At 36.1% G+C, this 15,870-nt stretch overlaps 1 protein-coding gene across 1 annotated transcript in view; it reads left to right on the top strand.

Moving 5' to 3' along the window:
- Positions 1-15,870, top strand: part of LOC111055992 — a 214,823-nt gene that overhangs the window by 125,170 nt on the left and 73,783 nt on the right. Inside the window, exons 10-12 of the mRNA XM_039441170.1 lie at positions 4,780-4,957; positions 9,777-9,954; positions 14,768-14,858. Of these exons, the coding sequence (XP_039297104.1) occupies positions 4,780-4,957; positions 9,777-9,954; positions 14,768-14,858 (447 nt within the window). The remainder of the gene's footprint in view (positions 1-4,779; positions 4,958-9,776; positions 9,955-14,767; positions 14,859-15,870) is intronic.

The following is a 15,870-nucleotide window of genomic DNA, read 5'->3' as shown; positions in this document are numbered from 1 at the left end:
AGAGGTCTTTTCTGAAGCATCATCATGAGTGGTTTTTCCTGAAGCGTCATCTTGAGAGGTTTATTCTTAAGCATCATTATAAGAGGTCTTTTTTGAGGCATCATGATAAAAGGTTCTTTTCCAAGCATCATCATGAGAGGTCCTTACTGAGGTATTTTCATGAGTTGTCTTACTTTTGGCATCATCATAAGAGGGGTTTTCTGAAGCATCATCATGAGTGTTCCTTTCTGAGGCATCATCATAAGAGGTCTTTTCTGAGGCATCATCATGAGTGGTTTCTCCTTAAGCATCATTTTGAAAGGTTTATTCTTAAGCATCATTACAAGAGGTCTCTCTGAAGTATTGTCATAAGTTGTCTTTCACTCAGCATCATCAAGATAGTTCTTTTCTGAAGCATCATCATGAGTGGTCTTTTCTAAGGCATCATCATAAGAGGGGTTTTCTGAGGCATCATCATAAGAGGTTTTCTTTTCAGCATCATAATAAGAGTTTCTCTCCAAGGCATAATAATAACTGGTACATTCTGAGGCATCTTCATTAGTGGTCATTCCTGATGTTTCATTATAAGTGGTATTTTCTGAAGTATGATATTAGGTGATTTTTCCCGAGGCATCTTCATTAGTGGTCATTCCTGATGTTTCATTATAAGTGGTATTTTCTGAAGTATGATATTAGGTGATTTTTCCCGAGGCATCATCATAATAGGTCTTCTCTGAATCATAATAATAAGTGGTATTCTCTGAGGCATCTTCATTAGTGGTCTTTTCTGAGGAGTCATCATAAGTGGACTTTTCTGAGGCTTCATCATAAGAGATTTTTTCAAGCATCATCATAAGAGGTCTTTTCAAGGCATCATCATGAGAGGGGTTTTCTGAAGCATCATCATGAGTGTCCTTTTCTGAGGCATCATCATAAGAGGTTTTTTTAGCATCATCATAAGAGGTTCTCTCCAAGGCATAATAATAACTGGTATATTCTGAGGAATCTTCATTAGTGGTCATTTCTGATGTTCCATTATAAGTGGTATTTTCTGAAGCGTGATCATAGGTGGTCTTTCCTGAGGCATTATCATAAGAGGTCCTCTCTGAATCATGATAATAAGTGGTATTTTCTGAGGCATCTTCATAAGTGGTATTTTCTGATGTTTCATCATGAGTGGTCTTTTCTGTGGCATCATAATAAGTGGTCTTTTCTGAGGCATCATCATTAAAAGTTTTTTTTGCATCATCATGAGAGATCCTTTCTGAGGTATTGTCATGAGTTGTCCTCCTATTGACATTATCATAAGAGGTCTTTTCTTGGGCATCATCATAAGAGGTTTTCTTATAAGCATCATTATAAGAGTTCTTTTCTGAGGTATCATCATGAGTTGACTTTCATTTGGCATCATCAAGAGAGGGGTTTCCTGAAACATCATCATGAGTGGTCTTTTCTGAGGCATCATCATAAGTGGTCTTTCCTGAGGCGTCATCATAGGAGATCTTTTCTGAGGCATTATCATAAGTGTTCTTTTCGGAGGCGTCATCATGGAAGGGACTTTTCTGAGGTGTAATCATGAGAGGTCTTTTCTGAGGCATCATCATAGGACGTTTTTTTAAGCATCATCATAGGAGGTCTTTTTTGAGGCATCATCATAAGAGGGGTTTTCTGAAACATCATCATGAGTGGTCTTCTCTGAGGCATCATCATAAGTGGTCTTTTCTGAGGCATCATCATGAGTGGTCTTTTCTGAGGCATAATCATAGGAGATCTTCTCTGAGGCATCATCATGAGAGGTTTTTCTTTCAAGCATCATCATAAGAGGACTCTCCGAGGTATTGTAATGAGTTGTATCTCTTTCGGCATTATCAAGAGAGTTCTTTACTGAGGCGTCATCATAAGAGGTCTTTTCTGAGGCATCATCATAAGAGGTCTTTTCTGAGGTATCGTCATAAGTGTCCTCTTCTGGAGCATCATCATGATTGATATTCTCTGAGGTGTCTTGATGAGAGGTCTTCTCTGAAGCATCATCATGAGAGGTTTATTTTCAAGCATCAATATAAGAGGTCTCTCTGAGGTATCGTCATTAGTTGTCTTTCTTCCAGCATCCTCATGAGAGGTGATTTCTGAGGCGTCATTATAAGAGGTCTTCCATGAGGCATTATCATGAGAGGTCTTTTTTGAGGCATCACTATGGGTAGGGTTTTCTGAAGCATCATCATGAGTTGTATTTTCCGAGGCATCATCATAACAGGTCTTTTTTGAGGCATTATCACGAGAAGTCTTTTCTGAGGAATCATCATAGGAGGTTTTTTTCTAAGCATCATCACAAGAGGTCTTTTTCAAGGTATTGTCATGAGTTGTCTTTCTCTTGGCATCATCATAAGAGGGGTTTTGTAAAGCATCATCATGAGTGGTTTTTTCTGAGGCATTATCATTGGAAGTGTTTTTCAAGCATCATTATAAGGAGTCTTCTCTGAGGTATCACCATGAGTTGTCTTCCTTTTGGCATTATCAAGTGAAGGGTTTTCTGGAGCATCATCATAGAAGGTCTTTTCTGTGGCATCATCATAAGAGATATTTTCTGAGGCATCATCGTAAGTAGTCTTTTCTGAGGTGTCATCATAAGAGGTCTTTTTTGAGGCATCATGATAAGAGGTTTTATTCTAAGCATCATCATAAGAGGTCTTCACTGAGGTATTATCATGAGTTGTCTTACAGTAGGGTAAAAATGACAGAGAAAGATTCAAATCAGCTGTTTTGTCACTTGACCTCGAAAAATCCCACCACAAATTTCCAATAGTTGTTTAGCAATATCACAGAAGAAGAAGAAGAAGAAGAAGAAGAAGAAGAGGTATAATAATAATAATAATAGAAGAAGAAGAGGTGTACACCATATCTCCATCACACTCTACATCACCCTCAATAGCTTGCAGTAGTGCCAACCGGTTAACTTTGTTTTTCATCAGCTAACCATCATTATCTTACAAAAATGTGTTGTTTGGATAGAGAAAAAAAGTCTAATTGTTTGAGTCAAAATTGTTGTCAATACACAAGTGGTACAAGGTGGATTGTAGAAGTTGTGTTTGATTTCAACAATACACATATTAGAGAACCATTTGGTTCTGCAGAGAATTTCCTAGGCATGATGAGCAATACTTTCTTTCATGCCACCAGTATTCATTCTTTCAACAATGGACAAGGATTAGTTATCGATTTCCCCACAGGTAGAACATATTGTGAAATGGTAGAAGCCATTGACCCTGAATTACATGCTTGGGTTATTATAAATATTTACTCGATATAGTCTTTTTTATAAATATAAAGGTAATACCTATTTGTGAACCATTTAATTTTTGTGTGTTGTTCAAGTGAAAACTGTGTGTTATTGGTATTATTGGTAGAAAGAAGTGGTGTTTTTCATAATGGAGAATGAGAAGAAGAAGAGAAAAAAGATTGACAATGAAAAAACTGTAATAGCCAAGGAACTACACAAACCAGCTTTGAAAAACTATCCTACAAGACAGGTGAAATTGAAGGGACTAAAAGATTTACTACAAGCCGACTTGGTTGAAATGATTCCATACTCACGTCACAACAAAGGCTACAAATACATTTTAACAATAATAAATTGTCTAAGCAATTTTGCACATGCAGTACCAATTAAAAATAAATCAGCCAATGAGATAGTCGATGCATTTATTCCTATACTTGATAGACATGGCAGCACACATAACCTTCAAACTGACAGTGGAAAAGAATTTATAAACTCAAAGTTTGCCAATCTAATGAAACGCTATAATATTAATCACTATACTAGCTATTCTGATAAGAAAGCTTCAATTATTGAAAGATTCAATAGGACATTAAAACAGTCAATGTGGACTATGTTTACCGAACAGGGATCTTATAAGTGGATAGACATAATCAATTGCTTGGTTTCCAAATACAATGAGAAGGTGCATAGAACAATTGGAATGCGGCCCATCGAAGTAAATGAAAAACATGAGCAGCTACTGTTGGACAAAATCACTGAAAATTGTCGTAAATTCCGTCAAAAACTGTCAACAAAGGTGGTAGTGCCAAATTTCTATCCAGGACACTGGCAGAAAATCGAGCCCGGTGACAGAGTTCATATAAGCAAGTATAAAATAATATTTGACAAGGGCTACCTTCCAAATTGGACAAATGAACTGTTTACAGTCACACGTGTAAGACCAACACTCCCTGTAACCTACGAATTGGAAGACTACCGTAAACAACCTATAAAAGGAGGATTCTATGCTGAGGAGCTGTTAAAGACCACTGTGCCCAAAGTGTCTTTACACACAGACCAATACCCAAAAACCACTTTTTCGGACTCAAGGGACCTTGAAACAGATAGAAATTGGGGTACCTTAATTTTTTTCGGAAAGCAATACTTTCCTTACCTATGGTAATAGGGCAATTAAAGTAAAAATCTTTACCTATAAACATAAATTACTCATTCATTAGTATAGGATATGGAAAAAATACTCAACATCTTTGTCCATAGTGTGGAATTTATCTGTATCATACTGTTTCTGTACAGATACTAATGTAATAAGAATGGCATCAGCTGATGATAAGAAGTGAAATGCAAGTGTTTTTGAAGCATAAGTCCATGAGCTTCAACAACTTCACAGGCAGGTCAATCGAAATCATGACTTGGGCGACACTGAAAGGTGAATGCATTCATATCTTAGTTGGTATTGTATCTTGTCAGAGGTGGCTGTGTATTTTCATTCAACAGTTATGAGACAGCCAATTATGAATTTGCAGAACATGTGTGAAGTATTCAGACGAAAATACCAAACCGAGAACTATGCAGCCAAGAATTCTAGTTAAGAAAATTAATAGAAATGACCATGAAAATGGAAAATGGCATGAGGTAGATCGGAAAACAAACAATGATGGCATTCTTTATGAGTCATATGAGATGTGGTCCTGCTACTATAAGGTCAGTTGAAAACTCATGTTTGATTTGATATTTTTTCCTATATTGTCATTACCTACTCACAGAATTCATTACAACAATTAGCAGAGAATTGATGAAGATGCAGGCTTTGTTAACCCGTGGTTTTGGGTTCAAGCCTTAGCTGGCTAATATATTCTTCTTGGGCAACTCTTTTGTTTTGAATGACTCTGATACCCTGAAGATATTGTAATGTAGCCGATTATTTGACATGAATTTTCACAATTCGAGAGCATCCATTGTTTAAAAAATCATAAGTGTTGACGACGGTGAAAATTCATGACAAGTAAAATTGGACTGAAAAGTGTATGCCTCTTGGCAGTCGGTTACGAGGACGGGACCTGGAACAATCTACAGCAGATAATCGGGCCCGGCTCTACCCTTCTGTTCCTAGACACCATTTTCCTGGTTCAGTGAGTTGCTTATATTATCAATTGAAGAGCTCCATTCCAAAACCTGCCAGAAATAAGTCAAAAACATAATTTGTTGGCAAATTGGGAAAAACTGTTGCTGAATCACTGTATGCTCTGTGCCAATTAATTCTCGTTGGAAGTTAATTCATCATTAGAAGACTAAAGCTGCATTTACACCGGAGTTAATAACAACAGTTATTGACTGAATCGTCAAAAATTTCTCGTGACAAAATTAATAACTCATGTTTCTAACAGAAAATTCCTTGTTATTAACAAGATCTTGTTATCAATATGATTGACTTCCATATGATTTCATTTAACGAGACTATTCATATGATATAACAGCCGGAATGAAAAGCAAAAAATTGTCTTCAAATTTGAATTGAAACATGTGTGTGATCATTAAAATCATTAATCTTCATATTATGATCTAATGTAAAAAATGTGTTTACACCAGAGTTTAAAACAAAAGTTTTCAACATAAGTTAATAACATTTTCTTTTGGCTGCTAGTTTCGTTATCAACAAAAGTTAATAACTTTGTCACGTGTTTTGTCTGCAGCTGTAGTTATTAGGGAACAGCTGTAGTTGTAGGGTAGGGATGCTGGGCGAGGGGGTTGTGGGGAAGATAGTAACCTGTTATTAACAAAAGTTACCAACTCTCGATGGATAACATAAATCTTGTTAATAACAAGGAATTTTCTGTTGAAAACACAAGTTATCAACTTTTTTCAAGAGAATTTTTTGTTGATTCAGTCAAGTTGACAACTTTTTCTTAATAACTCATGTTATCAACTCCGGTGTAAACGCAACTCAACATGATGTTATTAACTTTTGTGATTAACAGCAGTTGATAACAAAAATGTTAAAAACTTGTGTTATTAACTCTGGTGTAAACGCAACTCAACATGATGTTATTAACTTTTGTAATTAACATCAGTTGATAACAAAAATGTTTAAAACTTGTGTTATTAACCCCGTGTAAACGCAACTCAACATGATGTTATTAACTTTTGTAATTAACATCAGTTGATAACAAAAATGTTAAAAACTTGTGTTATTAACTCCGGTGTAAACGCAGCTCAATATGTATTATTTTCAAAGTTGTTATTCAATTTATCTAACCATTTTTTGTAAAAAAATAAAACTGTGCATGCGCAGAAATATGGCATGGATTGGAAAAAACGACTAGTTGACTTGACAGGTATGGAAAAAAAATAATGTTTGAATGGTGATTACTGCTTTAAGAAGCAGGTTTTGGCAAGAAACACACTAGCAAATGATAAAGCCATAGGCTATATGTTTTGATGAGATGTAACCTAAAAACAGAAATCGGAAAAAATTCACTCAGCAGGTTTTGGAATTGAGCTCTTCAATTTTATGATTATACATTATTCATCTTTTCTTATTGATGGCAAATCCTGTAATTATTCTATTGTTTGTTTTAAAAGTTTTCTTAATATTATTTTATTTAAGTTTCCAGTTTCATTTTGAGTTACAATTTAATTAAATCGATTACTTAGTTCTCCAAAATATATTAATCTGTTTTGTTCATTCTTTTAAAATATAGATCCTTTCTCATGAGTTATAGAGTTAGATCAATTCAACTTATCGCAAACCAAGCGATTCCCCCATTATAAATTGATATTATAATACCAGATCATTACCATAATGTCTAGCTAATTTTATTGAGTCAACTTTGAATTACTCATACTCGCAACCCAAAATTACCAAGAACAATTACCCATACATAATATAACCCCAATATATTCCTAATTTTTCAACTACCCCATTACAATATTTTATATCAATGTTAAACTATTTTGGATATAATCATTGACTTTATTGCTGGATTGACTTGCTTCATCCAACCCCTTGTCACTATAGACCAAGGCATATTACTTTGCTCTCCTCCTTGAAGACAGGCTGGATGTTCTTTTCTCCACTAATCACTCTCACTACCTAACAGCATTCTCACTACTATTGTGTCACCATCCAGCATGCTTACTCCACAATTCCACTCACCTCTCTGTCCATGCTACAAACTGTGGAAGGGGAAATCGGTTCCCCCTCTTCATATAAAGTGTAATTCTCTTGAACCACTCTTTCCATTATTTATTCAACTTCAAAAAACATGAAACATACATTTTTCGAGGACAATATTTTACTTTCCACTCTGTATATGTATTCGCAGTAGTCTACTGCAAAAAATATTGTCCCCGAAAAATGTATGTTTCAAGTTTTTGAAGTTGAATAAATAATGGAAAGAGTGGTCGAAATGTGATAATTCTCTCGAACATCATTGTTTGGTTAATTCTAAACACTTTGGTGGTAAAACCAATCCGATATCCCTCACAATAACTGAATAACAAGCTGAAGAAAAATTTCTGTCAATAATGAATGCCATCTTGTATTTTTCAATGATATCGAATATTTTTGTTGCTTCCATCATCAATATTCTTATTGGTATTGATGTCACGAAGAAATTGAGACCATTTGCAAGTCTCTATCTTAAAGTAGTCATGAAAAATTGATTTTATAGTTCCAGCTTCTTACCTCATGCGTATGGGAAAACGCACCATCAATCATGCAGGGTTTTCTTTGAAGGGCGCTGGAGAACCAATTTATTGACATACAGCGCATAAAGATATTATATTGTTCCAAAGTTGAGAAAACGCTCTAAATTTTATAGATTTAAAATTCCTCAGTATCTCTTGCACAAAATAGCTATTTATGTATTAAGAGCGTAATGCGCGACTTTATTGCTCGCACAAAACAGTTATCACGCGATGCAAAGCAGAACGTGATAATTTTGCAAGAGCAATAAAGAAGCATTACGAGTGAATTACATACAACATTTTTTCTACAACTGCCCAAAACTATTAAATTACTTATATCGGCGGAGTTACAATTACCGACTTTTTAGGTTAAGATCTGACCTTTTGGCGAGCTGCTTACCATCAGCTGATTGGCGAGTGTAAAGAAACTCTTCTGCGCATGCGTGAATGATTCGTGAGCATAAAGAAAATTTACTGTGTATGCGCGAATGGTTAGCGAGCGAAAAAGTAGATTCTCCTCAGAAATAAGCTGTTTTATGAGGAGAATTGAGTATGTAAATTCTTTTTTTACTCGTAGTTGTGGAAAAAAGTTATTATGGAATGGAATTTGAACAAATTTAGAAATAAGTTTTTTTGAGCTTTTGGATATTATAACTAAAACAATATGTGTTTTGGAGGGAAATTTTATAAGACATAAATTGTAGGGGAAGATTTTAAAAATATTTTCGTCTAAGGAAATGGTGAATTCCTTGAACGGTTATTAAAATACAATCAATATAGCAAAACCCTGAACATTTTGGTGGCCATCTTGTTTCCGAGGTGTTTGCCTGTAATTTCGACTTATCATCATCACAATCCTTATTATGCTAAACCTAACGAAGAAATTGAGACATCTTTCATGGCTTTTACTCAAAATTGACCATGGAATGAAATTTGTGCCTGGACTATAATTATGATAAAACAGTCTTCATGATATTGACAAGAAAGATTAATCCATTGTTCGATGCTTACATATGATAGATGAAATACAACTGAAGCAAGAAAACACAGTAGTTGATCTTGTAGCTTTACTATGTGACTCAAAACTTCTTCCCAGTAAGCATGTTGCTAGAATGGTTGGGAAGGCACAGAGACAACTTGGCATGATGAGCTGGATCAGCAGAGAATTCAAGTCTTCACTTCCCCTTTGTTTGCTGCACTGTACATTACAGAGAAGTGTCTGGGAATATGCCTCACTGATCTGGCTAAGAGGAAGGATCACTCCAACACAAAGAATCAAGGATGTCCAAAGAAAATTTGTCAGAATGTTGTGTGAAAGGTGATTCCCTCAATTTCAAGGACTGCTGTTCCAGCATGAGCAGCCCTGCAACTTGCCAAATTTAGAGTCCTTGCTGTCGATAAGAAGGAAAATTGATGAAAAGTTCTTCCATAAATCTTTGCATGAAGTTCAGGAACATTCTGTGGAGAGTGTTGGGATTATAGTATCATCTCATGCGTTCAGGAGGCACCAACCTTTCCAGCCATCATGTAAGAAAAGTGAAGTCTCTCCTGTCAAGAGATGCACCAGGATCACCAACATTTTGTCACCAGCTATTGACTTCTTTTATCTTAAATTTACTTCACAAGGATGCTGTAGGAGAGCTTTTACTGAATCTCAACTCAGCTACCATACTAAGGCAATTTAAAAGCTGTTATGTATATTTATGCGACTCCCTTGTTTTTTGTTCAAATTAACTTGAATGATAAAATAATATGTAAAGCCTTCAGAGTAAATTTATTTTTGTTGATCATTTTCAGTCTTCTGAAAATATTGTCCATTCACTTTTGTTTGCAGGAATATCATTTTCTCAGAGTTGTGAATAAAATGATTATGGAAGACAACGTTCGTGTTTATCATCAAGATGGAGTGGAAGTACAAAGATTGATTCTCCTTAATGGCAAAGAATTTATTCAAATAAAGCATGAGAGATTCTTAAAAGAAACACAGGGATATGTTGATAAAATTAAGTACAGTGAGTAGAAAATTATTTTCAATCAATCTAATATATTTTTATTTTCATAAAAAACACAATTCATAATGAGATGAGACACTGTGTTTCTGAGTAAATATTTGTAAAAATTACTTCTCTTGATAATTGAGGAATTTATTCAAAATTGATTCATTCATTCATTAGTTGAATGGGATTTGGCCACACAGTGGTGAAACCACCACTGCCTTAAACCTCCAGATCAACAATCACAGGGCTTCCTTTGAAAATAATACTTCCCTAGTCATGGTTCTCAGCACAACAAGAGCATTGACCAATGGTTTGAAGTAAAAGTTTTATTTGGGTGCTTGGAGCTGCTGCCATTCCTGGTCTCAACAGACAGCAATAGTACCAGTGTTTTTTTCGCTCTTTTTCTCTCTTAAGATTCCATTCCTTATTCACCCCAGTCACGTATCCAAAACTTCTCCTCCAGTAAATCATTCTCGCTTAAAGGAGTTTTTGAGATGTTATTTTGTCCACATTCCACACTTTTGACCCATCATTACTAGCTGTTCTGTGAACAGTAGACCTCGCGCAGTGATAAACCACAGTCTCCTCTAATACTGTCCATCAGAGTAAAAATTTATTCTTTCCTGTCCTGTGGTGTGGGCGAGATATTGGTGTATGAACGACTAATGCCTGGTTGGGATGATGTATCGACAATTCTAATAATTTGGAGTAAACAGCTATGCTACTATCATCAATAACTTACTGAGTTGAAAACAGAGAAAAGTCGGGAGAAAATACTATGCTACTTCAAGTTATCAATTGCATGCATCAATGCATGCAATTAATAGACCACACAACAGTTGTTTTTTCACTAAGCTGCTTTGAGATATTGAATCACATGCATCATTGCATTCAATTTATAATCCATTCCACAGCTGATTTATGATGAATAATAATTCTATAGTCTGATTTTCACACTAATATTGGCATATGGCTCCTTTCCCTTTTATATTATCCTTGAAATGCAGAATTTGCAAAAACCTTGTATATACTGTAATAAATCATGGGTTTTGACAGCTCCTCAAGCACATCAAAATTCAAATTTATTTGCCTTTTTGATTTCCAATAATAAAATCAGGATCACGAGAAAGCCAAATTGCGCTGACAGAATGAAAAATTGCAGAGCTTCAGAGTGGTGGAACTTTCCAGTCTCCCCAACAGCCGGCATTTTTATATTAGATTTTCCCACTTTTTCCACTTTTTCGAGTAGTCTCTTTTGTGCTGCTCCTCCGAACACTCAAAGACTCTGACTGGCCAGGACCTGGACCTTACTCTAGACCTCATCTTCCAGCAAAAGCTGATGAGATGATCATCATAAAGGGGATTGGTATTGTACTCGATTAATTATTCCTCATTTTACTATCTATAAAATTATAATGTCATGTTGTTCTTCTTTTTTATAGGGATGTAAAAGTAATGAATGAAATGTAGAGAATTCTAAACAAGAGAAAAATCCACAAAATATTGAATACCTGAATAGTTTTAAAAGAAATTAATGAAATTGAAATGAATAGAAACTCCTTTTTATATAAGATAATTAAGACTTGTTCAATAATAATCTGTTTTACTTTTCTTGATAGCCTGAATTATATAACTTTTAACTTATACATTTCAAATTTATTTCCTTTTAAATATAGTAAACCATAAATTTTGTATTTCTTAGGATGATTTCTCCTTTTATTTCTTTAAAATATCTGCTCTACCATCTTCAGCTATGTATCTCCTTTGTAACTCTCCTCCCCTCATGGGAAGTGGTGGAGCCCCCAATATTCACAAAAAAATTCAAACATTGGTTACAAATGGTGATACATATTGTTTTCTTATAACGTGATGAAATTGTGAAAGTTTACTTTTTGATACGTCAACACACAATTTAAAAAGAAATATACCAGTCAAATTTCATGGAAAATCTATTAATGCATTTTGCCATAAATGTGAAACGTGAATATGAACATGAAAACATAAAAACATAAAGAGAAAAGCAAAACCGTCGACTTGAATCTTAGACCTCACTTCGCTCAGTCAATTTTTTTTCGATTCAAGGATCCAAAGGTTCAAAGAACCCCACATGTCAGCTGAAGCTTATTGTGTTCCCAAGTAGTATGTTAGTAAGGCAAACCAATACCTGTGTCCTTTACAAGAGCCAGGAGTTTTTCCCCATGCTCACATCCCATTCATCACCTGCTTGCTTTTTGCAATCCAGTGCGATGTGCTTGGCAGTCTCTTCAGACTGATTGGTCCTCGTGACCTATGTGAGTCCCACTCCTAGCCTTTCTATAGGTCCTTCCACTGAGGGACTCCAAACCATCTCTGCTCTTAAAACTGCATATAGGGCGCCCGGCGCCCGGCAACCCTTGACTCAGCCTCTTGACCCACATTTGGTACCTGGAGTTTCACCCATCTCTGGTCTCTTGAGTTTTTTCTTTTTGCCCCTCCAAAACTTTACAGGGTCAAAAGCCTCACCTCTCCCAAGAAGTTTTGCCTGAATGGCCACCCTTCTTTGAGTAGTAGTGATTTTCGGCCTCTCCACCCACAAACTCGTGACCCATGTGAGTTCCACTCCTGGCCTTTTTGTAGGTCCTTCCGATGAAGTTCACCAAATTTTGTGGGTCACCAAATTGCCTCCAGGATACCCGGTCACCCTCGACTCAGTCTCTTGTCCTACATCTCTGGTCTCTGGGGTTTTTCTTTTTGACCCTCTGAAACTGCCCTGATCTGGGCAGATCCCATGGGTTTAAAGGCATGGCTACTGGAGTTGCCTTGGGGTTTGGTTTATTCATGTAGTTCCCACAAACAGGTAGGGGAGTGGAGTCAACCCAGGCAGAGCCCCGCATGTCCAGGCAAGGCTAAATACGACAGGAGGGTGCCTGTATCCTGCAGGAACCGTTAGAGACACCATATAAAAGTACCACCCTTTAGCATGGTCCTCATAAAACCTTGGGTTGACCCAAGAAGAAGTAAGAATATGGCCATGGAAGGCCAACAAATGGAGGAAAAAATAAAGGATGGCACAAAGCATAGTCAATAGAGAATGTGCCATTCTAGAAATGTAGAGTTCAGAGCATATCAAGAAAAGGAATGAGGGTTTTGGAATAAGGGCTATGGAAAGGGGGTCCCTTCAAGTCGCCTCCTATGACAAGCAGGGATACTGTGGGTGAATTCTGGCTTTCAACACATTCTCGAGTAAGATGTTCGACTCAAAGCTCTCCCAACCCACAGAGGGCACCTTCTGACGTATACATCATGACTGGCTTAATCACTGTCTGGTATATATTTATTGTTTTTTAAGTTATGTTCTTATTCCATAGAATTGGATGTAGTGCTCTTATCATATTGTTGTAGATGCGCTTTTTAACTGTCACTTCATTTATTAAAAGTTTACATATTAAGCAAGATAAAAATGAAATAAAACATATTTGAACATCTCTCATCAAAATCCACCATAAAACTCAACTAGTTATTTTCTCATAAACAGTTCGTTACCAAAAACAATCACCTGGGTCCACATTATTAGTGTCCATGCAGGCCTTGCCTACATCAATATCCCCCCCTTAGGGATGTATGTCTCCAATATCCAGATTCCCTTGATAAGGTGCTAGACGATTAACGTGTACAACCTTAGGTTTGGTTCTCCTTGTAGTGCTCTTATTCACCCTTCCTTATCTTCTCCATGGGATTCACTCAATCCCTCCCATTATGACTGATGAAAATGCAGAAGTATTTGTATTCGTTATCATTTCCAATCAATCCATTTTCAGTTTCAAAATCCAGACCTGTTCATCCAAACCGCCTGCATTGTGTCTTTTCTGTATCTCCAAGCCCCATTTCCTGTATTCTTCCATCAATGTTATTATCATATAGTTCATGTTCTAATGATCCTCTGTTAGAACTTCCTATTCATCAGCAGAGAGGGATGTATGTATCTTCAGCTCAATTCCTATTAGGCTGCATTCTTGTGTCCATTTCTCTAAAGCAGTACACATGTACATTTTGAATAGGGTTAGAGAGAGGCAATAACCCTGTTTAAACCCTTCGGTTCAAGAAAATGCTTCAGAGGTTGTTTTAATTTTTAAATTGAATAGGTAAAAAGAATCTAAAAATAACTATAAGCAGTAGACTTCATTGTCTCAGATACAGAGTAATGACCGGCAATGGTCACAGTTATCACAGAGTTATTCTTATCATATAGATTGCAAAACAAAAAATTACCAAAGTACATTTCATTTTTTCAGACAGACAATAATTGACAGAAAGCATAGAGAGAAGATAGCATAAGAAGATATACCATGGTATTCAAGATATTCCACTGTTAACTCAAGCCAATAGTCCTAGTAGTTTTCTCCAATGGAGCCATCTGACATTGGTAATCTCTCATACTGTGCCATTATTACACTCTCACCCTGCCAAAACAGTGAAAATGGTCAGTAGTTAGAAGGAATTGGTCTTAATTAACAAAAAATTGGTTTGAGATTTGGAGCTTCAACCAACAAACATAGAATAACTCCTCATGCTTATCTTTTCTCTATGCTGAAAGAACGCATTCTGGTTGACCTTTATCAAAATACTGAGTTATGATGATTTTGAACAAATTGGCACATGGGCTGCCACCCCACCCATTCCAGAGAGTCACATTCTATACTCTCTGGCTCATGCTCAAAGGCTGGCTATTCTTTGGACACGATTGTAGCATTAAGTATGAATAGCATCAACTGTTATTAGAGTGTTTTTCTCATTCAATGTTTTTCTGATCCAAGAGAAAAATTAAATTCTTTTCTATTTTTTTTTTCAGTTGGAAGGCTGCAACTAGAAATACAGACTCTACCAGGGCTTGAGAAGATGCTTAGCTCTCCACCATTCAACATTCAAGTTTTGGGAAAAGAGTAAGAAAGTATTCAATTCTTCCTTCATATCCCCATTTTCCTGCATTTGTCCAAGTGTACTTGGAGCTTGTGTAGTAGCCTGGAGGTCCCGGGTGTTCATATCCTCGATATGAACAAAACTTTTCAGGCGAGTCACTCCTATTTTTATGGATAGGCAAGTTCAACAATTATTGGTCCTGGCTGAGATAACAGTTGTGAGACCCATCGACTGCTTGGAAGTTATGCATACAGAGTTGGTGAAATTATGAAAACATCTCAATATTTCCTATATGAATTAATAATTATTTTACGGCTTTGAGTTCTAAGTAGAAAGAATTTTGTTCTCAATTCGGATCTTCAACTTTCTAAATTCGGAATTAATTGTTTCAAGTGTTTGGTGAGAAAATTGGACAAAATTTTATAAAGTGAAGAAAACATAACCTTTTTTTGGACTATTTTAATGAATCAAAATTCGGGGGAGGAACAGTTTTGGGCTGTGCCTGTTGATCCTCCCCAAATTATTTTACATGATAATTTTGTATCATTGAATCAATAAAATAATAAATATTTCTTCCACAAAGACAGTAGGCTCCATTTGGGATCCTACTTGAATTAAAAAAACTGTAGTATCCATGTGATTGTAAGCATTTATTGCAATTCATGACAGGATGAATGATGCTCATGGACATTATGGTGAAAAAATTGTGAGTGGAAATCTTCACATAAGCAGCAGATTGGTCACTCACCAGACTTCACTTGTTATAATTCAGTCACATTCTTGAATGAGTCACCAACTAGAGTGGACAATGGCTTAAAAAGTGAGATGAGATATTGAGGGAAGAATACTTGGGACTCGCATTACACTTCGATCACCATGATAGAAAATATCACAAGAATCCTAAAAAGGTGTCTATTTTTCCACCTATGCAAGCAGAAGAAGGCCTAGGACAATAGTATAGTGTTTTCAAGGACAATGTAGTAGCTTCAGGGATAATATAGAGTCTACTCTCCATTTGGATGTGGACATTGAATA

Source organism: Nilaparvata lugens, chromosome 14 (assembly GCF_014356525.2).
Source record: "Nilaparvata lugens isolate BPH chromosome 14, ASM1435652v1, whole genome shotgun sequence".
Taxonomy (NCBI): domain Eukaryota; kingdom Metazoa; phylum Arthropoda; class Insecta; order Hemiptera; family Delphacidae; genus Nilaparvata; species Nilaparvata lugens.
This window is presented reverse-complemented; position numbering and strand designations above follow the sequence as displayed.